Raw genomic sequence first — 24,769 nt, forward strand, 5'->3', positions numbered from 1 at the left:
GTTATAACCAACTATGAAAAGAACTAGACCGTGGAAGAAAATTACAACTGAATTCCACTGTTGCCTTGGTTTTATCCCATTATGAAACTTTATATGTTTTATGTTCAGTGCACCTTGTTAAGCATAAACATAGAGGTATTTAATGAAAGTCTGTACTTATCACTTAATGACAGTCTTTCTCTTTAGGCATTTTTACATTATTACATACCTAATTTGAACACACTGGTTTTCACTTCAGTGTAGATTTTATACTGTGTCTGTTTCAGTCATCAGTGAATTCATGAATGCATAAATGAAGTGGATTACTATGTCCGTGCTTATAATATTATCAAATTGTGCATTGATGAGCTCTTACTAGAACATCAGTCTTGCTGCATAAGTGGCCAGAAATGGGAAATAATTCACCTGAAACAATGTAAATATTAACTATAATCAATGACATTTGTACACATTTTCTATTAAAAGCAGAAATAACAGAATACTTAACTTTTGAGAAATTAAAAAGACAGCATTTTTAAAACCTGTTCTCAGTAGTAAAATAGTACTTTATATCAGATAGTTTCCCATGCATTGAGTTTTACAATAAAGACAAAACAAATAAATCTGAAACTGATTTTCTAATTTCAAAAAAAAATAATGATTTTTATATTAACTTTGCTTATTACCTTAGTATATTCACTCCCCAAACCGATGTTTAAGTAAATATCACAGTTGAAGGTTTTAGAGACTTAAAAGTTCTATCACTGTATTTATAAGCTCCCTGGGTCTGAAGAAATTTACTCATTTTAGCCTATCTCATCAAATTTATAAAGATTTGCTTGCCCTCACTCCTTAGCAAACATCCTCTTGTAGTTACAGAAAAGGCAAAGGAATATTTTCTACCTTTTCATTTCTTGAATCTCCGCATCTACCTCCTTCACCCAGTGGATGTGATCTTATCTAAGCCCTGCCCCTTTAAGTCAGAATCAGAATTTCTAAGTATTACGTAGTGACAAATCATGTAAATTTTTTTTCCAAAAAAGTTTTCATCTTTCCTCTACTTTCCACTGGAAGTCTGTATTTCATCATTTCTGTAATACTCAAGACCTGCTATGTTTAGTATAACTATACCATGGAATCCTCTTTCTTTTGGATATTAAAGGAACTAATTCAACTTCTTTTACACTTAAGGTATGGGTAATTCAATATATTTAAACAAATGCAGCAGTAATTTTCCTCACATTAATATTATGGGAATGTACTTCTAAAAAATATGTATTACCTAAAGATACTTTATTCTTTTAAAAAGGGATATTTGCTTTAATAGTATGTTGCATTCTAGAGTTAAATTATTTTTATAATTACCAAGCTGTACAAATACTGTTTCCATTTTGCTATTAGTTTTGCTTAGCTGTTCTGTTTTTTTAATAAGATACTGAGTAGCAACTGAAAATTATCAAGTAACTAACATGATTTCAAAAAATATATTTTTTAAATATTTCAGTCAAAATAATTCCCAGATAGATTTTATTCCTTTGTTTTCAACATAGTATACCTAGTGAAGTATACAATATATGTGGATGTTGTTTACCAATACTTCTTTACATTGAAATTATCAGAATAGGTGTTTAAGGACCATCTGATTCAAGTGACCCAGATCATTTATAATTTTCAGAGATTGGAAGTTGTAAAATGGAAGAGTTAGATCTCTGGGAGAGAACTCAACTATTAAAGCCGGAATGAATGTGGCCTGGCAACACAGCCTCCCTAGAGGATCCCATGCTTGAGGGCTCTGAATCTAGATACTCTTCTGTCCTGGAAGCACATAGAATCTTGGCAACTAAATTGTCATGTTGGCATGGTATTTCCTAATGGGAGGATTTCCGTAGCCAGAAGTAACCTGTCATTACCTAACACACACACCCATCACAATTTCTGTGTCAAGAGATATTTTCCCAAGTGTTACTAACATAAAACATTTCATAAGACACTACAGTGTATCTGGTATATCTATTTCCCATCTTGATATTTATCACCATTTGAATATACGTTAATATAAAATATCCATTTTTTGGTGTTCAAGTATGCAAATCTTTTACTGTGTTTTGTTTATTATATAGGTTCATTGATTACTAAATTTCCATTTTATGAAACCAAAATACTACGAATACTACTTTATCAGCTTTTTTCTTAGTCTCCCTGAATAATTTGCTTTTGCCCCAAACCATGTATTTAGGATACCTGAATCTGCTTCTTATTGGATTCTATTCTGGTAAACGGGGAGGTCACTAATAAAAAATGTACATTCTACTCAAGATTTGGCCTCATACCTAGATTTAAGTCTGAATGAAGTATCTATTATTTTTTACTTGGATCCAACTGCATAATTTCAGCACCTTGTTATGGAACAAATGCAATTGCATCAGATAAAAGTCTGTGTGTATGACATTGTATTATCAAACATCAAACAGGAGTCGGGCTTTTCTATCTTATTAAATACATCCTTGGGGGACATATGAGTTCATTTGGATATATTTTCACATTTAAAATGGATGAAAAAATTCTAATATGAATGCAGATACCAGCAAAAGGATCTGGGTAAAGTAAGTAGTGGAAATAATGTAGTGGAGCCCAAATGGACAAAAATAAACAAGTTCTTGTCTGAAATCAGAGAATTAGAATGACTAACTCTCCAAAATATAAAGTAGGGAAACAGGAATCACTTCTCTTTAAAGTTTAATGTATGTTCTATTTAGAGATTTTGTTAGAAAATTCTAAAAATGTTTTGGTGAACCTAGAGTTTGATTCTTGTGTTATATATATTTGGTGATTTCTTCTCCTTTGGTGCTCAACTACTGACTTGATATAGACTGCACTTTCTGCATACATCTTATTAGAATGGTTTTCATTAAAACTTTGAGGTATGAAAAAAGATAAAAATAAAACAATATAACAACTCTCTTTATTTGTTGAAATTCAAGTACAGTATTTAAAAGGTATATTACAAAGCTAAAATTAAATCTTACCTGTGGTCCTTTTCAAGTTTACCATGAATGTTGATACAAAACATGATTTTAAATGTTCAGCTCTCTTTATGGCATTAGGCATTTAAAAATAATGAGTAGTTCTTCGAGCAGTTCAGTAGGATAATTATTATGACAAGAGGTATCAGCTTTTTCAAAGATCACTTTTACATGTCATTTCAGTGATTTCCTTAAAGAGTTGTAAAAGGCACTTTTCCAATTGTAAAATAGTAAGTAATAACGTCATTAGGGCAAATTGGAGTTAGAGGGCAATGAAAAGCTACTGAAAGGCTTTATCCTTATTTTGGTTCTGTCAATATTAATATGTTGTTCTCTTCTTTCCTATATTTAATTTATTTTAATTTCCTCCAGAGATCAAAAATAGCAGTGTATGAAAAGATGTGGACCTACATGCGATCAGCAGAGCCATCAGTGTTCACTAGGACTACAGCTGAGGGAGTAGCTCGTGTCCGCAAATCCAAGGGCAAATTTGCCTTTCTCCTGGAATCCACTATGAATGAATACATTGAGCAGCGAAAGCCATGTGACACGATGAAAGTGGGAGGAAATCTGGATTCGAAAGGCTATGGAGTAGCAACGCCCAAGGGTTCCTCATTAAGGTGGGTGGAATAGTATAACAATATAACATGTGTTGTTATAGTATTCCACCTTCCCTGATGTCCCCGAGAGAATTATTTTGTTTTGTTTGTGTACATGGTATGTTTGTTTGTTTTCTGTTTTTCCATTTCACGTTTTTTTTGGTCAACAATCAGGTAATTTTTTTTTTTTTTTATTTCAGAGTAATTAATCATAGTCAATGTATATCTTTTAAGGCCATATAAAAACCAAACTGGTTGAACACTAGCTGCTTCCAGTGGGCCTAAAATATGGGTAGCATATACTTCTATATCTCATCGCCTTTTTTTGGCTCCTAAAACCTACGCTCTCATTATGTCAGTAATAATTCTACATTTTATCATTATTTTTTAAAATTATGCCTGCCCACTATTTTCTGAGTAAGACAACATCAACCTCTTCCTAGCAAACCATTCTTTTTTCCATTTCAAAGTTTCATTTATTATGGCATCATTATATTTCAGATTTTCCTGAGGTTGTATTGGTGCTAACTTTGTAATCACATCTATTTATAAATGCAATCATGATCAGAGAGAAAACTGGGCTCTGATTTTATGGTGCTTACTCAAGTCACACTCTCGCTTATTGCTAAGAGGGTGTGGTGTAAGTAAGATCCGTAAAATTAGACCCAATGGTAATCCAAAGCTCTTCACACGTAGACCCCTAAAACGTGATGCGTGTGCGAAGCATTACACATGTGGAAAATCCACATGTGTTAAAAGTGAGACTTTCATTCTTAGGGAAATGTTAGTAAAATCTGCCCTTTTCACCCTTTTGGTCCTGGACATAGAAAATTCACATGTTTATGTCCAGGAGGCAGAATTTCCTATTTTCCTTAAGCAATAAAGGCTTCTGTTGAATTGCTGGGGCTAGAACAAAGCCAGAGTCAAAAGTGATGACTGACAGATAACTCTGGTCTCAGTGCGGCTTAGGAGAGATTCGTATAAAGCACAGATTCAAGAAGAAATCAGAATCTTTGCTAAAGGACTTAACCAAGAACCTGGTCTTGAAAAACGATGTCTCTGGTAAGCCTTTGAAAAATGAAGGTAATGAGACAGGTACTATTTTTCAGCAGGAACGATTGTTTTTATTTGTTTCAAAAAGGGAACTGCAATGTGCTTTGGGTATGTGTGTTGGGTGGGGGTGGGGTTAAAGCAGATATAAGAAACAAATGTTATTGCTGGAGAAGTTGTGTTAAACCAGTACTTTGTGTTTGCAAGCTACACTCTAATAATTAGTGAGGGGCTTTATGGTATGTTCATAAGGGATAATTTTAAAATGAAATAGAATAAAATGAGCCAGTGAATATAATTTGGAAGTGGACATTGGCAATTCTGAAGTCAGGTATATGTGAACATACCTCCCATGTGAAACTGGAGAAATGTGCAGGGAGAAAGCCAAACTAATAAATTATCCATGACAAAATTCTTCCTTAAAAGATTTCCACCGTTCAGACTTAAACCAGCATTAGGATGTTTGGTCTTGAAGGGTGTATTTAGTATGATACAATATCAAAATATGCAATGTCAAAAAGGCCAACTAACGAATAAATCTCTATAGAATCGGTAATTATAAGAGCACCTTAGTGTAAATAATTTTAAAGAAATTGGAGAGGAAGCAATGGTAATATATGTAGATCAGTGCTCAGACTATTGATTACATCACTGGGTGTTGTTTTTGCTCTTAATTAATTCTTTGTGGATGTAGCTGCCTTATCCTCTGTCTTGTGTCTGCTGATAAAGTCAAGTTCCAGGGACTGAATTTGGCCCTCGGATACGGGTACGCCTGACTCCCATTGATGGCAAGAGAGGTCCCCCTTAAATGTGCCACTTTGTCAAATCCACACTACAGGGATTGTTTGAGGAGAAGCTGAAGGGCTTCATCTGTCTAGAACTGTATAATCATCAGCTATTGGCTTCCCCCTCTTTTCCTGTCCTCCCCTGGATCTTGTTAATGAGGCAATTGTTAAACTCAGCTTCCTGGATGGAGAGTTTGTTTATGTGCTTTGTTGTACACATGCCACAATTTCCTGAGCAAGCTGGCTCCTGCATGCCAAAACCACAGTCATTTTGTCCTGTCTTTCAGAGCGTTGGAAGGGCACTGAAGGCTAACCAGCATTCCCCTAAAACCCCACCTCCTCAGTCCTCCACCCCCAGCCCAGCTAAGCAAGAGGCTCATTAAGCTTAAATTCTCTTTATTAGACTAGGATCCTTCTGTTGCAAAAGAGGCAAACTAATATAGAGATGGATTAATAGACACCTTCTGATAAATGACTTAGGTTGTAGAAGCAAATTCAAAATTACTGCATTCATCAGAGCAAGCAAGATCCAGAGGGCTTACATTCCCACTTTAAGAGTATCTTTGAAACATCTCTGCCTTATTTCTTCAGTGAAGACTACATCTGTCTTCCTATGGTATCAATCTTTTTTAACCAGGTCTTTAGGTTAATAGTCATGGATACAGTGAGACTGGTATGTTTCATTGTCATTAATTATGGTTTTCTCACAAATTCTGCTGTTTTGATTCATTAGGCAGCATGAGACTTTACAAAAAGGAAAACAGTAATCTCTCCTTCTATGTAAACTGAGCCATAGAATGCAGACAAATGACTTAGCAATATTCCATTGGTCCAGGGAGTTTTAAATTTCTAGGCCTTGCTGTTTATCAAAATGCTTCAGGAAAGAGGGAGAGTATGATATATGATAGGATGGAACGTCAGCACTTCGGTCTTTAATGCAGACTTTAAAACAAATGGAATTAGGATCATCGCAGAGAGTATTATCCGTGACTGGGCTAAAAATATTACAACAGTGATGACTAGCACCCATCTTTAAGACAGAGAATGATATACAGAGCTCTTTATTGTTCAAAGAGACTTTATTTCAGACTAGTGTCTGCTGGGCATGCACAGCGAAATGTTAAAACCATTGAGCTATTACTAACAGTTCTCAGTTACAAAAGGCCAATAACTATGTTCAGAAATTTTTGGTTTACTGTACTTGCACATAGATTCTCCAATTTTTAGATGATAGAATGATACCAGGTATATTGATACTGTTCAATTTAGCACCTATGGATTCTAATATATAAAAAAGGAAATAATTATAAATAAAAGTACCAGTAAACTATAAATATTAATGAAGGAAAGAACTTAAACCTTACTGTCATTGTTATTTATTTTTCCAAGTTACCTTCTAAAGAAAACTTTCAGGTCTTGTGAGATAAAGGGTAAAATCTCTCTTTTTTATATCATCTCTCAACTATCTCTATACCTTGGTATTTCTCCTGGATCTTCTTTCCACATGTGCAGTGCTATTTATACCACTACCAATGTCATGTCCTTACTTCCTATCTCTTTTCCAGAACTGTTGTGAGAAGACTTTCTCTGGCCGAAAAAATTTTAAAGGTTGTTTTAAAATATACACTTTAGATGGCATTGTAATGGAATGTAAAATTTAGACAAAAAAAAGGAATTATGTTTATTTTGACTTTACTATCAATACTATCAACTTTACTACTTTACTATAGTATAAATATCTACTATATTACAGTCTTTATTGCACAGTAAAGTTGTGTACTTTACTATCAAAATATTATCATTACTATATTATCTATATTACATTAGTTACTATACTCTCGACTTTACTATGCAATAAATAAAACTAATAAAGATTGTTTAGATTGAATCATAATTTAGTTAATACAGATTTACTATTAAATAGTTGTTAGATGAGAATATCCCTTTTAAAGATACTCATGTTATCTAGTATCTGTAAGTACCTCTGGGGAACAAAGCGATGGTCATATCTGATGATTTCCCCTAGTCTTTGTAAGAATTTAGATATTTGCTCCTAATGTTTGAAGCCAAGTTAGAAAAAAATAGCATTTTATAAATTCCATTCAAATTTGCCTTCTCTAAAGATGTTTATGAGAGTGTCTAAAATAAGGCAAATGCTCTGTCACCAAAAAAAAAAAGTTTCAAAAGCAAGCAGTTCCAAAGAACTTGATCAATAGTTGAGATCTGGAAAAAATGAGGTCCATTGGACTTGCTGATGCCTGGTGGCGGGAACCCATGGCAACGAGAGCTGATCCTTTGAAACTGGACACACCATGCTTAGTTTACAACAGGCAAGTCAGAGCCTCACAGCAGTAATGTGGCAGGGAGAGGAAGTACTAAGAACGGAAATTAGAATAGCATATCTTTCACTGGACTCTTTCTTTTAGTATTTAACACAATTACTGGCCTCATAGGACACTTGGCCCAAGCCTAGATCTGTATCAGGGTAAGTAGAGTTCTCTATATGCCAAATTATACCACTTTGGAAGATTCATTAGGGCAGATTTATTAAATTTAATATATTCAAATTCATGTATGAAAAATATATTATCCCCAAGGAAACACTTTCCCACGTGAAACTTGTCACATTCAGTCATCAGGTGTTCAGGTGTACTTGGAAGGTTTAGAAAGAAAGTTTTTTTTCTGAATGTTGTGTGTGAAAATAGCTGTAGTCTATTTTTGATGTTAGTAACAAATTAACTGTTAGTACTTAATATAGACACTAAAAAACCTTAAAAGTACAGAAATTTAAAGCTAAGTACTTAATATTCCTGAGCAGCACTTGGCCTCAAAGTGAATAAACTTTTAACTTGTTTTCTGGAAATGAGTTGCAGGATATTCGTAGAGAAATTTTTTTTTTTTAACTATCACAGAAAGAGGTATGTTTTGCTTATGAACATCCTTCATTTTTTGGTTCCATATTAAAAGATGCTACAGATAACTTAGTTGTGTTTTGGAATATAGTCTGTCGGGCTAGCAATTAGAAAACACACACACACACACACACACACACACACACACTAATCAATTTGCACCTCTCAGCATATACACACTCCAATACACACAGTCTCCTAGCTGTGATATGCTTAAACACCTACCCACTTTGCTATTAGAGATGCTGACGTTTATTGTGGATACCAAGTATTTTGCATTCACAAACTGAGATGTCACATGGTAAAGGTATTAATGTTACATGCGTCTTGGGGAAAATAAGCCCTTTTAAAATCCACACACTCCATCCTTCCCTTTCTAGATGTTGAATACAGTAAGAAACATAAAACTTTCCACTGCCATTTGAAATTCTGGGTTTTTCATTAAGCTTTTTCCTATGATTAAAAGATGATTGAAATTATGGTTCCCAATGAAAAGGGGGGGAAATTGCATTTTTCTGCATTTCTTTAAGATTTAACAGGTATTGTACATTTTTGGCATTCTCACTAGTCAAAAAAAAAAAAAGCTAATATGATTTTCCTTCATTCATTTGCCAGTTCATTCAACAAATAGTTACTGAGTTCCAACTGAGAATTTACCATGTAGTTTTCAAGTTGTTCACTCTGGGGATGTAGAGTGTAGAGTGAGTGCAGAACCTACAGCCAACCGAGTCAAGCAGCCTTGACCTACACATGCCAAGTATATCTAGGAAACATAAACTTGTATCTAAGATCAATGTTCACAATCTGATATGTGATAAATGTGCTGTAGATGAATTTATCCCTCCATTACTAGTGTATTTAAGTGTTCTTTCCTGGGACATGTCTAGTAGCTTGTCAGGTTCCATATTATGTCACTCATCTTTACAGATCATCTCACTACAAAGAACGGTTTCCAGAAGCAATTGCAACATTACTGCTCAGGTTAAAAAGGAGACACATACAAAGTAAGAACAAAGCAATTGCATGAGGGTTCTTTGTGTTTGGATCCCCCTTTCTGTGCTGGTGGGTAGAAACCCAGATGTGAGTTCTCCAGAACTAAAGCTAAAAACACCAGGGCTGGAGAAGAGATACGTCACTTGAGGGTAATGGCAATGCTGATATCCAGAAAGAGGCACAACTGAGATATCTTAGTAAGAAGATAAAGTGCAGGTAGTCAAAGCAAAGCATCTGAAAGTATCTCCAAACAAAAGGTTTAGGGGTAGAAGGAAGGGATAGAAAGGAAATATACAGAACCAGGATTTTTAGAGCTAGGAAAATAGCAAGAGCAACAGGTGTTAGTTAGTGTGCCTGCCCAGAGCTGCTGCTTCTGCTCTTATATTGAATCAGGTGTGTTGGAGTAACCCAGCAAATGGGTGTGCGGCTTACTTGTAAAATCTCAGCAGTAGGACAAACACCCTACACCAGAGAAATTATCTATGTGAGGCTTCCAACTTCCCCAATGCTGCCTGGCAAATATGAGTTGGCAGGTCGGATGGCATAAGAAGCCTTCACTTCCATGACAGGAAAGGACACTAAGACAATTTTGTGATGTCACTGGAATGTGTATTCAGATCAAAGGTAAAGAGTTAATGTATGCATTGAGTTTGTCTTGGAGGACAGAGCTTGCCTACCCTTAGAAGTAGCCAAAGTAGATTTGAATGTATCAAGTTTCAGTGCTATTCCTTTTCTACTGAATTCGCCTCTATTTCCTCACACTCAGCATTTTCTACACCAATATTAAAATTATCGCCAAAAGAGGTTTTGTTTCTGCTTTGCATAATATAGCTTTTGACCACAGCTATAATGCTGCTTTTTGGCCCTGTCAATACTTAATTAATAAAGAAAATGTCTCAAGATAATTTTCTTCCTTATAGACCTCAGGCTATAAGACCATGACTGCTCTAGATAACAAATGCCTTGAACTTTACAACGATAAAGTTGCCTATATTAATTTAGGAGCAGCTGTTAATTTATCCTCAGAACAGCAGCAAGGTCATGTGATCAGAGTTTTTTCGTTGTTGTTTTTACTTTTTGTACATCATTTGCATAGGATCCTATTCTCCAGACTTAACCTTCCTACAGGAAGGGACACCAGGAAGGGACACCAGGAAGGGACAATCTGGGAGTCCTCAGCACAGGCTGCTGCAGAGGAAGGGACCACTACAGTTCTGAGATCATAACTCACTATTCTGAACATTTCATCAGAAGCAAGAGAAGCACTATAATTATGCATAGTAGATTCCTACCCTAAATTGCCCCAGGCCCTCTTAGCTGAGAGTGTGGAGATAAGGTGGAGAGGGATTGCAGAAGAAAGGGAAGAGGGGGCTATTTATACTTGGAATAATGTCATGTAAAGAATATTTTAGACAAATACACACACACAGGACTTTGGAAGGGGTGTGGTAATCAAATTTACCATGAAAGTCCAAAACTTATAATAAAATGCTATAAAGCTCACTTTATTGTGGAGGTATAATATACTCCTAAATGTTGAATTCTATATAATGCCTCTTTAATACAGTTTTATACTCATGGTAAACATCTGCTTAGTACATCATAAGTAAATAATGGTTTTCCATAAAAATGAAAAGGTATCCATTTTTTTCAGCATAGCATATGGGAAACCACTCATACTCAACTTTAGACATTAGTGTCCTTTTGTTTCTAAAAATAATATCAGCCAAGATGTGGCTGGTTTATGATTCATATTTAAGAAAAGAAAGATAAAATAGTTAGGTAGTCATCTGGAATGAGCTAGAAAATATTAAAGGCCTTGGTTTAGAATTGTATTCTATATTAATTTAAATGAAAATAAGAAACTATAGCTTATTTATTTTAATGTTTATCCCCCCATCAATCCTGTAACTCTTGTTTTCAGAATGAAATAATATACATTTGAGATTACTTTGCTATAAGCACAGTATCATATGCACTTGGCAACACCTGAATGGAAAATCACCATTTGACTCTCAAAAACACCTAGCCCTGGCGCCAAGCCTTCTCAGAAACAAGAATTATATTGATTATGAGAATATTTTGTAAGTAATAATTATGCTAACAAGTTATAAATACTGTGAACACATTGTTTATCCTCCTTAATATCAGAAAAGTCTTTTTCATGATTAAAAGTAGTTTATTTTAAATGGACAGTTTTCATATTTTCTGAAAACCTAAAAAATATTGTTAGCACTCATCCACAGAATGAAATACACTTTCAAAAACTCTGTAAAACCATTTCAAAATGCTCCTCTAATATCACGCAATTCAACAATAAGAAAAATTAAAAGCATAAAAATATTCCTACCATCAAGTCTGCCTTTTAAAGTATGCAATACTGAAATGTGGGAAAAATTTATCATTTTAAATACCACTGACCATAGAAAGTCATATTACATTATGTTGAAATAAATTAGATTTAGCCTACTTCTTTTCCTGAGGTATTCAATGAAGAAATTGACATGAATAATTTTTTACAGAAATGTTAAAATTCTGTTTTCTCTAAGTGTTAAATATTTGGAAGTTAGCCAAAATACGAATTAAATAGGAGTCAGTCAAACAAATGTGACACAAACAGCTCCTGACTTTAAGAGAAAGTATAAAACTATGTAGGCCCTTCTCTATTCTTGCTTTACTACACAGAAGATTGTATAAAAACTGTCAAGAACTACCTAGGAGGCCTCTGCTGTCATAGAATCCTAGTTGTTTTTATCTGGAGCTGACAAATTGCAGCTTCTGAACAATCTTTTTGAATGGTCCAGAATACTACTGTAATTAAGAGAAGGTCCAGAATACTATTGTAATTAAGAGAAGACATCATCGGACCCCCAGTCCCTAGTCTCCCCTCTTTTCAGGTATTTGCAATTAGGACCACAAAAAAAAAAAATCATAAAAGCATTATCAGCAAGTATAGATGCTCTACACTGCTAGTGCTTTTAGCATGAAAAGCAAATTTAATTTTAAAAAGCATGAGAAATAGAAAACTGAAAATGAAAGCAAGTATCCAGAGTCCTAAATCAGGAGCCTAACCTTTGGCTTATATTAGAGGCTAGTCGGAGGTAAATAGAAGTAAATAGGAACCAAGAAAAGCTAACCTCAAGATTGTCAGATTGTCTGCCAGAGTAAAAAGTAGAAGGCATAGGCTTAGAGAGAGAGAGTCTATTAAATGACATAGCAATGATAATATCGTATAAGGCTAAGAATCAGATAATATATTATATAATTACTGTTCTTTTTAATTTGTTCACTTTCATGAGATGTTTAAATTTGGCTTAATATAGAACTCTAAAAACTACTGAGCAGTATACTTAAATGAAACAATATTAGTAATAGTACAGAATTATAGCTTTCAAACCACTTCCACATATACTTTTTTTACTTGCTCCTTTTAACCCTCTCATGATGTCATTTTTGATTTAGAGGAAGGCATTATAAATTAGAGTTGTTAAGTGACTTGCCCACAGTCCCACAGCTGAGCCTAAAACTGAGATCTTCTGACTTTCTCCAGTGCTCTTATGGGAAAAGAACAAAGACTAACTTAATATAAATGCAGTTTACTTTGAAAACTTACTGAATAGCTTCTGTGATTCTTCCATGCTACAGTTTTGGCAACAATGATAACTTCAAGACATACTGAAAATACCCATACAGAACTCAAAAAACTATAATGTTTTATTTGTATTAAAAACTAAATAAATTCTTGTTAAGTTGAAGAAGTTACACAGAGGTAGATTTAAGGTCAGCACAAAGAAGGATTTTACAATAATTAAAACTGGACCAAAAAATGAGGAACAATTGGCTATGATTCCCAACAATCAGAGTTGTTCAAGTAGAAGTGAAAAGGATTCACACACTGTGACACTGACATCTAAATTCTCTTCCCTCTTTGAGAGTCTGAGATTCTGAGTCGTGCCCTGGACTCTGTTTAGCAAAACAATGAAAGAATTCTCCAATACCCCTTTTAAGTTGCAGATACTTAATAAGACTGGGGAAAAACTCATTCCCAGAACCTCGATAGGGGCTCGTGCAGTTTTGGTATTAAATAAGTCACTTCTTCAGTGAATAACTGCTTTAATCGCAGTTTGTCCACATTGTGAAATGGAAAAGCACTTAAGGAAAGCATTTCTCTGTAAAAACCACAGAACTACAGACAGACCCAGGACTTGTATGCCTATATATGCAGACTTTTAAAATTAAATATCAACATTGAACTTTTGGTACCATTTAAATCTGACAAAATTCATTGGATTATATAAAAGGGGGAATAAAAGAGCAAAAGTGAAGCACATGCATGTAGGACTTGCTTGGATTTTTTTTGGAATGAAACATATATTTTCATATCTAGATATGATGAAAATTGATCCATGTAATGTGGTATCCTGTGGTGATTCAATAAGTCATACTTGAAAGGGTGATTTTTAAGGGCACCATAATAACCCCAGCAACTTCAGGACCACTTAATTTCTTTTCCATTTTTCCTTCATTACAAATAGCAATCAGTTTATGCCCTGAAGCCTGAAGACTGCACAGCCACTGTAATTTTACCCAATCCAGGCAATGTACACAGTTATTCTTATTCATAGATTCTCATATCATTTCCAAATATAAAGATATTTTCTTCAAAATTCTGTCATATAAGTGACTTCCATGGATGAAGTAGGTGTTTCATAAAGCACACTTTACTTTTTTTTCCATTTATAGCACAGCTATTCTAAATGTATTTGCTTCAGAGAAATATAAAATGCTCTATTTCTGTATATATTCTTTAGAATGTATAGAGTTTAGTGGATAAAGGCTGGTTTGCCAAAAAATCCATTTTTTGAATGTTCATTAAGTGAAAAGTCAAAGTTCCCAAGGAAGAACCACATATATTTGTAGGAGTGTTATTATGCCATATTAATATTATGTAACTTCTAACTGATTAAAGTTCATAGGATGAATCTAACACTAAACAAATGGTAACAGTAATAGGTGTATAATATAGAATCTGCCATAGTGTTTTTTCCCTGCACATTTTCATAATGGCCATTAGAGTAATGATTACAACATCCTTCATTTCGATGTCTCTGGAATATATTGTGACAACCCGAGGTTCCAAAGTACATCCATGTTCTCACCTGATGTCATTTTATTTGATAAAGGATTTTAATAAGTTACCCAAAGTTAAATAACAATAGCACATGATCTTGTATGGGTTCAGGCTCATTCTTGGTCTCCACTTTCCTTCACGTCTCACTGAATTCAATCAATTGTCTGGTATTTGATTTTTTTTTTTATGGGAGCCAGTCGCTATCTCTGAAATTAGGCCAAAGGGTAACTAGGAACTGATGCTAAGCTTAATTAGACTGTAGTCTCAAAAAGACAAAGTAATTTGAATAAGAACAGACCATATCAGAGTCCATATAACTGAAAAGGAAATACAATTTAATAACTACTACATACAAAGCATACGTATGTGAATATATTTTCCCCACAACTCCTTAATGTTGGTATTACTATCTTCACCTGGACATATGCTGCTGCTGAAACTCAGATGAAAACTCTGATACATAACAGAGCTGTAATAGAAACCCATTACTGCCTAATTCCTAAGTCCATGCTCTTTTCACTATGCTGCCTTATTTCCAAAGACACCAGGGGTTATAATTAGAGACATTAAGAAAACAAAATAAAAATCCCATCTTTATCCTACCTGTGATTCCCTGGTTTGAAAAAATAAACCAAGATGTGCTTCTGATAATACCCATCTCCCACACTTATGCCTAACCCTCCCATCTAATGACTCTTTAGGTTTTTTTCATGTTTATAGTAATTCTTGTTCATGGCAGATTCAGTGCTATTCCAAACATGGTATTTTTTGAAGCGCTATCATTTTACCCTCGACAGACAAAAGAACATCAGGGAGATGGGCTGAGAACACCACACCATGCCTCCTCCATCCCAAGGAACTCTAGGTTCTCCCCACAACACACTCCGATGATTCACTCCAGCTGATAAAAATTACCCAAGCAATACTGTTCCATGAATTTCTCTGCTCTTAAGTCAGTCTTCAGTTTATTGGAACTCTAACAAAATAGACTGACTGAAAAGCAGGCAATTTGTCCCCTTTACACAGCTAATGTTCATTCCCCTTTGGCTTAATCCTTAAAACAGATTTTTAATTCACTTCAATGAACACTGCAGGATATCAGGCAGTTGGTAGTGTCTTGTGAGACCTGAGGAAAGGGTTGGCCAGAACTGAACTTGACTTTAATACAAGACCATGTTCTATTATTGTTTAACTTTGGGTATTTCTCCCCTAGGAGGAGGACAGAGGAGAACTAACCAGCTCCAGGACCAAGGTAAGAGGGGAGTTTTCTTTCAAAAGAATGGGTTCCATCCATTTGAAGGAAACCCCTCCCCCACCTATTTTTTAATCCCTTTTTCTTTATACTTTTATATTTTTTATCCCACCAGCATTAGGAAACCAGCTTGCTACCTGTGCATTATGGTTGTTTGAACATCCATTTACAAATGTTATAGCAGGAAAAATTAAAACCTTCCTTCACACAAGTCATATCAGTTATGTGCTAATGAATTTATATTTTCTATCATTATTAAATATCAGTGCCAGTCTTCCATGCAAGATTAGATTTTTGCATAGGCCTTAAAAATTGTCATCACCTGGTAATTTGTCTATATTTAGACTACGGATATTAACTGATAATCAAATCGTAATGGGTAATAGGGTTACAAAAACATTAAAACTAAAATCCAAAGTGTTTTTATAGAAAATATATCATTAAGAAATTTTTATTAAAAGAAGCAGCTGGTATAATTTAAATGATATATAAGATTTTTAAGATACCGTATAAAATTTTGGTTAGAAAAAGGAAAGGGAGAGGAGGTAATATTGTCTTAAGCAGTATTTCTGATGCTTATAGACCCTCTTCCCATGCTTCTTATATGGTTTTTAATGGTTCCCGTTGTTACCTCTCACATTTTATGTTGTTATCAGTGGAAAACATCAGCATTCCCTGATTTGGGTACTTATTTCAAATTGTCTTTTACATGGGAGAAAACCAAGGTGAGAAACAAGTTAGATAATTTTAAAAACATCCAGAATTTGAGATATTAGAAGGAAGGTGGACTATATGGATTTTGAAGGGACCAGCTTCCAGATCCTATCCAGCTATAGTTCCTTGTTCTCGTTGCGCTCTAAGGAGGCTAGATCTTGTGTGACTTAAGTAGATTTTAGAAAAGCTATGGGATCAGGTAACTAGGACACTTAAGGCTCAAGAAGAAGGAAATTTTAGGAAGGAGAAGAAATGTGCAAAAAAGAATGAGAATTCGGGCAATTTATTGCCAGTAAATAGTAATCGTCTTTCAGAAACACAGTTCTGTTGTTTTGCTACAAATAAGTTTGAATGTTGGCATCACCTTAAAATTGGATTGTTGAGGTTTTTTTAATGAAAGAAAATCATTTCAGAAGGATATATTTTTGTTAGAGACTATTGTCTTCTGAGCGGGAACCATAGTAGTCATATAATTAGGAACATATATGAGAGGACACATGAAATAGAAATTTGATTTTAATACCAACATACAGTATTAATGTAGATAATGATATGGCAATGGCCACCAAATTCAGAAACCAAAGCACTGAACTTTTTTTCAGATAACAAATTTTGTTTTCAGATGTCAAATAGAACCTAATTTTGACTTTCTTGTCCACTGACGCCTTTAGTAAAAAGTACAGGATATATTTGAGGCACATTATTCACTCAATTTATTCATTCCTGAAGATTAAGATGACAGATGTGTGAATTGCCTAGTCAAGCACACACAAAAAGGAAAGTGTCACAATAGTTTTTAGCAGACTATTTGTTTTAGAATTTGATATCCACACAGACATTAATTATGTCAGGCAGACTTGTTGTGTACTTTGAAGTCTTATGAAATATTTCATAGTAGTCTCATTCGGGGAAAAAAAAACTGGTGGTGATTCTGCAGTGTCTTAGTTCTTTTGGAGAACCTGAAATTGAGGGGTTTTTGTTTTGTTTTATTTTGTGCTGTGTTGTTGCTCAGTAAAGTGAAAAGTATTAATCTTATATTAATTGCATCCAATTTGTTAGATAGATTAAAAATAGCTCATTGTATTGCTCAAACTGGTAACTTAAGTACCCAACCTCTGACAAAAAGCAAATAGCTGAAATACTGTGTGACGTGTTCCAGCATTAACACTGGTAGGAGCAAATATGGGTGAGGTTATTTTAAGATTTTACACTTTTGTTCATTTTTGTTTTATTTAAATTGTTTAATAAAAATATGTGAGCATTAGAATATATTTCTATTTCGAAATATAACTATGAGCAAATTGGTCATAGATAAGCAGCTTTGTGTTTCACTTAGAATACTATAAACTTAAAATCTTTAAAGACACATAGACTTTGAATTCTTAGCCTTTGGTTATTTTCAGAGAATAACAGAAATACTACATGCTCTTCTGGTTATGAGCCTTCTTTGAATGGCCGGTTCAGACAGCTTCTTTTCAGGATTCCATTAGCTGGAGATCCCTTTTTTATAAGACTTTTTTTTATCACTCAATTTCTTTTTTCTATTTGTGCTATTCTCCCACCTAACCAAAATCTAAGCCAAAAGTTAAGGTAGACAAAATAAAATTAATTAAAAGACACTTTAAGATATATATATTATATATATTTGGATATATATATATATATTTAAGTACTAGTCTACTACTAAGGAACCTGAAACCTGAAACCTGAAATGAGAAAGAAAATTTGAAACTAATGTTTTCTTTCAAGAACTTCATGGTCTTGAAGTTCCCATGAAGTTACATAGGAAATTTAAATATTTGCATATAAAGGTTAACTAGACAGAGTGAATTAAATACATATTTAAAAACAGCAAAATAAATCCTAATCGAGTGAAAGCAGAGGTGGCATTTAATATCTGTTCATGATAAATATAATTTTTTAATTTCTAAAATGTGCTGAATTACACTATTCTAAGTAGTAAATTTAGTAACAGAAGAATTTTCTGTGGTATGTTTTATTTGCCACAATGAAGTAGATGAGAACTGAGTTATAAAAATACCATTACCTGGGAATTTTCATCTTAGAGTTTGGTTGGAAGTATCAAATTTCCCTTGATATTCACAACAAACTTGTATTTGATTTTATCATGTAGTATTCGTTCCTTGCCCACCTACGCAAACTGAACCAGTTGTCCCTTTATTTTAACTCTCTATAATTTCACTGAAATACCTTTTTAGATTATTTTGTTTATACGAGGGACCAAATTGCTCACCATTATTCATAAAGATGCTGGTGTCAGTAATTTTTTATGTTCCCTTTGCCAATATTTAATAGGCAGTTTTGAAGACTTTTGCTTTGTTTTACTTTATTTTGTTTTAAAACACTCTTCACGTGAAGTCTTTTCAAAATCCATTAGGTTCCATGGTGGAGGAATTTCCTTTTATTGTCCAGCACATTATTCTTTCATTTTAATCAGTTGTTTGAAAAGTAGCACCTTAAATTAACTCACTGAGCTATCAAGTCCACATGTAGTCATTGCATGCCTACTATATTTCTTACACTGCGTTAGGATTGAGAATGGTATAAAGTACCATAAGACATAGTTGCTGTCCTTCAAGAAGTAGAAAAAAACGTGCAGAGATAACATTGTAAAATAATGTGACTCGGAGCAAATGCGAGTGCTCCAGATAATAGATCATTTAAAGGAGCAGGAGATAAAAAGAATCTAGAGCATCTTGGAAAGACTTCATCAAAAAAAAAGATTCAGATGTACTAATCGACAAATATTAGTTGAAAGAGTAAGTCAATAAGTGATTACCAGAAAGTGGTTGGAACTTTAGAAAAGCTAAGAGGGGAGAAAAAGGAATTCCTAGTGAAGTTCTCATCAAAAGATTGAAGTCATTTTTGAACAAAACATCTTTGGCACTGCAAGGAAACTAGCCTGGCTGGAGCCAGAGAAGGTCTATTTGGGGAATTAGGGTAGTTGAGACACTGGGTTTCTGTGTTAGACAGACCTGGGTTCCAATCCCACCTTTGCCTTTTACTAGCCATGTGGATTCAATGAGGATTCAATGAGAACATGAAGAACTTGACACAGTGTCTGGCTTAATAAAACATAATGAAACTATGCTTTAAAGTTATCTATAAACCTAGTTGCCAGGAACTCTTGACTGTCAGAAAAATTAGAATAGAATAGTATCTTGGAGGCAATCATGAATCATTAAAGGTTTTGGACAAAGCACTATAAACAAGATTAGAAGCAAGGTTATTCTGATTCTGGGTAGCTGAGAATGGATTAAAAAGTCAATGGATCTTGTCTCAGATGATAAAGGCTTTGACTAAGGTGATGCCTGTGTAATAGACATGAAAATATAAATTTAAGAGACACTTTTCAGAAAAACTGTTCCTAGTGGATAATTGGCTATGGGAAGGTAGAAGGTGGGGAAATGAAAATTAAAAATGTGATTGAGTTTTTGTGATCGGGCTTTGTTACTTTATTATTTGTTTTCACATTTCTATTTCTTCTGTGAAAATTTTCCAAATCTATTATACTGAAGTTCCTTATGATCTTATTCTTGGGGATTCATGATTATATATTCTAAAAGATTGAACTTAATCATTAAGAACCTGGTATGTTTCAAAATAGACCTATCTTGGGAAAAAACAAATGTTACCATCTAATCAAATCAAGTCATCATATGGGTTCTTGGTATTAATTTTTAAAGAAAGTTATCTGCTGTACTTCTTGGATATTTAGGAAAGACCAATTCAGTTGACAAGATCACCTGCCTTTGAAGTTTTATCTCAGTTCAAGGAGTATTGAGCCAGAGAGAATAGAAGTTGCTAGTGCAGGGAATACATGAGCCAAAGCTTAATCAAGAATAACCTCTGTCAAGCCTGTCAAACTTCTCAGGAAAAAGAAAAGTTCCCTTAGGGAGCCATGAGAGGGATGAATAAATCATTTAACTACACAGGAAAGGGTACTACCAGGAAGCAAAGGTATCCTAGTACTGTGGGAAAGAGCACTGGACCAGAACGCAGAAGACCTGCATCCCAGCTGGGCTTTGGTGAGCAAGTCACCTAACTTTCATTAGACCCCAGTGACCACATCTGTTATATAAGAAGGTTGAAGACAACCTCTAAACCGCATTTGACTCAAAACTTCTAGGATTCTAATTCTTTAATGCAATTAATTGAAGTTTTTAAATATCAGCAAAGGAAAACAAAAACATGATCCGTGGTCCACTGAATGGTGTAGAATTCTAGAAAGGATACAAAGAGAGTAAGGCATGGTCAGGAGATGAAGGAATCCATTTAGCGACCGGGACAGTCCACGCAGTAAATCGTGGTCCAGGCCAGGCATCTGCATAAAAGGTCTAGTACTGCTGAATAGCTCACACACACTGAGTATAATAGCCACCAGCTCTTATATTTTTGAAATTTTACTTTAGAATAATAATCATCACAATTTTTAAAGTGAATGATATTGTGAAGTACCACAATCTAGGTAGCCATCGTTCTTCTTGAAACAAAGCCTTCTTTTGTATGATTTGATCACAGATAATGATAGTAATAACAAATGATAGTAGTTTGGGGGTGGGGAATTTATCCCATATAAAATCTAAAAGCACCCCAAGGCCACCAGAAATAAAATTAAATTTACATTATTTAATATGAATAATTGTATTTTTTTCAATATTATAAAAGGGTAACTAAATGTACTTTTTGACAGTTTTTATTTATTTTTTTTATCGATTTAACACAGAGCCCTTTAAAAAGCCCCATGCACCATGTGCTTACAGAATGATCACAAATTGAGGCTAGTACCTGAAAACTCCTTCCCGTGAAATCACAGCTTAAAAACCTTATGCAAAGTTTAAAAACCTCTATTATTTCTAGGCTACGATGAGTCATAGAAATATTTTTATTTCTCTTTTAAATAGGCATACTTGAAAGTTGTCATTAATTAATTTTAAAATAAGTGTTATTAGAATCTAGAACAGATATTTATCTGTGTTCATGATTGCTCATTCAAGGTCTGTGAATCCCCTGAAATTGTATGCCAGTCTGTGGTTTTGTATGTTTGCGGATTATTCCTGAGGAAGTATCCATAGCTTTCATCAACTTCTAAAAATGGTCTATGACCCAAAGGAGAATAGGAAATTCTACTCTGTGACCAAAAATAGGCAAAATCACAAAATTAAACTGTATGAAATATTTGTAAGGATTACATAAAAAACACTCAACACTAAAAATATAATTAAAATTTTCATTCATCACAGTCTCTAAATAGTGCTCTGACTAAATTACTGGCAGACATCCGCACAAAAATCACAATGTTCCTTCAAAGAATCACATTCTTCAGACCTAGTTCTCAATTAGGAATTAGGCAAACTCCAAAGAACAATTTAGAGACAATTCCTGGAATCTAGTCCAGTATCTGCTTAATTTGTTCAGTTCTCTTTGATTCACCTGGATTGCGAAACACGGAGGTCTCAATACACTAACTTAGTTGCATATGTTATCCAAAATCCAAAACAGAGACAATAAATCCTTCCTTATCAAAGTGGTTTTCAAATAATCTTTATAAATCATGTTGGGTCTGAATTGTCTTTCCACATTAAAAAAAAGTTTCTTCCGAATTTTGATACTAAATTATTGATCAGTAGTTTCACTTAGGCAAAACTTGTCATTGCATAAGCAAACTGGATTGAAAACTTAATATCTTTTCTAAAAACGTTTGCATATATATATGTTGAGCGATTTAGCTCAAATTCTGCCTTTTGAAGTGAGTGCACAAATCCAATGAAGCAAAAAGAGCCTTGTGCTTGTTTACTGGAAGGAATAATTTGGGAAGAAAAGTAGTAATAAGACAGCTACAAGTTAAATTGAAAACTTAGTGGAGCATTGATAATGCTGAGAACTGGTTACTCTTCCAGGCCTGAGGAGCTGATAGAGGGTGGGACTATGAACCCAAATGCCTTTCCTCAAGATCAGACATATTCAGTTAACTCTTTATTTGAAAGCCTATTGACTTTTATTTACTTCATAGATTTTCTTAATTGATAAAACAGTTCTTTTTTTCTCAATGAGTTATTAATTGACTTTATACAAAGTTCCAGAATTTATTGTAAATTCTCAGTTTTTCTGCTAATTTTCGTCATCCATCGTTATTTGAGGGACATTACTAATTAAACCACAAAATAAAATTCCATGTGATTTTTGCTCCTCCCTATCTCATCCTTTTATATGAGATAGACTTTTATGTATGCAACATTTGTGACAATACTGACAGCGCAACCTCGTTTAAACAACAGAATGAATAGTCTATGCGGAGTTGTGTATTATTTATTTCTTTAATGAAATTGCTATTTTCTTATTAGAGTAGTCCTGGAAAACTTTCTGCATATATTTGCCTGCTGCATCACAAAGTTTAAATCATATGAGTTTTCCAATCTGGAATTTTAGTTTAATTTTTTAAAAAAGAATACAGTAAATATGTAGTATAGTGGAAGATTTTTTTTAATTGAATTTTTAAAAATTCCTTCAAAAAATCAAAAAAGACTTTTCTTAGTTGCCTGCCATGCAATCTCTTTCTAAAAACTAAGGTATATATATACTATTTTTAATGACCCACTTAATAGGACTCAAGTCTATTCACAATCATATTCATTAAATTCAGCTTTGGGAAAAAACTCACCCTCTTTATGTAAATATATGTGACAGCTAGTCTTCTCTCTAGGCCTCCAAGAGTTCCATTAACCTTCTGCAGGTCCTGTCTGGTGGGATAGGTCTGCTAATTGATGCATTATTCATATTTCTCTGCCTGATCCATTCCCCTCAAATAAGTAGAACCTTTGTAGAAGCCAGATTTATCACATGTCCTCCTGCCTGTGACTAGACAACCAAGGAGACCAAAGCGACCACATAATCAGGAACAATGAATGTTTTTCTGAGATCCTTATGAATAACTCCTAAATTCTGCCTCTTCCTCAATTTTTTTGATCCAAAATAGAATATATACTTTGGTTTGAATAAAACAATTCTATTAGACATTATATTATAAAATAACTGAGAGGTTATTATGTCTGTTTTGTACTGATTACTAAAGTATTACTTCTCACTATAGAAAATTTGGAGTGAGTGGAGAAGCATAAAGAACAAAATGCAATCCAAATCAATTATAATCCCTTTATAGCTATGTTTTCCATTAACACATTATATACACATATATAAAATATTTAATTTTTAAATTAAGATCACAATGAATATACAAATTTGTGGGTTTTTTTCACTTAACATTATACTATAAGCATTTTCCCTTGTCATTAAAAATTTTTAATGGTTGTAAAACATAGAGTCATATGGATTATTGGTGCTTATCAATACCATCACCTGGGAGCTTTGTAAAAATATGGGTACACCGCTCCTAATTCAGAAGAATTTGATATAGCAAGGCTCGACCTAAATATCTATATTTGTAATGAGTGATTCTGAGGCTTGAATCAAGCTTGAGAACCACTGTTGTGCACCAAATTCTCCTTTTCTGTTGGGCGTGTAAGTTGCCTTCAATGTTTTGCTCTATAAAGGTACTATGAAATCTACCATGTTACTTATTAATTTCTTAGGAGTGATTCCACAAAGGGGGAATTGGTATCAATAATTATCAATATTATCAATAATTATTAAGGGTAAGAATTAATTGTTTTTAATCTATTGTTATAGAAAGCCATATTATTATTTCTAATTTTTAATTCTATCATCAGTATATGGAGGCACCAATCTTATTAAATCTTTGACTGTATTGAACATTACTTTTATCTTCCCCAATATAAAGGGGAAAAAAGGAATTTTCATTTTTTTAATTCATATTTGTTTAATTCCAGTTGGATTGAATTATTTTCATATAATTTGTATTTCTTCTTGAGTGAGTTATCTACAAATGTCCTTTACTGATTTTAAAGAGATTTTCTTATTCGTTTACATAATCTCTTGTTGATTCACATAATTTTTAAGTTTTCTAAAAAATATATTTAGATTTATTGGAGACTATAAATATATTCCTAGTATCATTCAGGTAAATATTCTGGACATTTTAATACCTGATATTTAACTTCTATGAAAGTTTAATATGAGAAGAACGCTCCAGTTAAGACAGCGCAGGTCTAAAACTGAGGAGACTTTCTCGTGTGTATGTAACTAATGGATCTTTTCTTAGAAGGATAATAAAGCACTAGCAAAATTATTCAATAGTTTAGACAAATAGACTGCAGTAAGTCCATACATTATTGACATCATCGCTAGCATTGAAATGTTCATCTTATTAAGTAAAATAGAACTGAATTTGTT

At 33.8% G+C, this 24,769-nt stretch overlaps 1 protein-coding gene across 4 annotated transcripts in view; it reads left to right on the plus strand.

The window, feature by feature from the left end:
• Window positions 1-24,769, plus strand: part of GRIA4 (glutamate ionotropic receptor AMPA type subunit 4) — a 317,944-nt gene that overhangs the window by 274,116 nt on the left and 19,059 nt on the right. For 3 of the 4 annotated variants that reach the window (XM_006907524.1, XM_006907522.1, XM_006907523.1), the window contains one exon: window positions 3,375-3,622. In XM_006907524.1, the coding sequence (XP_006907586.1) occupies window positions 3,375-3,622 (248 nt within the window). Of the gene's footprint in view, window positions 1-3,374; window positions 3,623-15,685; window positions 15,725-24,769 lie in introns of all 4 variants that reach the window. The other variant, XR_001516487.1, reaches the window with a different exon arrangement.

Source organism: Pteropus alecto, unplaced genomic scaffold (genome assembly GCF_000325575.1).
Source record: "Pteropus alecto unplaced genomic scaffold, ASM32557v1 scaffold12, whole genome shotgun sequence".
Lineage (NCBI taxonomy): Eukaryota > Metazoa > Chordata > Mammalia > Chiroptera > Pteropodidae > Pteropus > Pteropus alecto.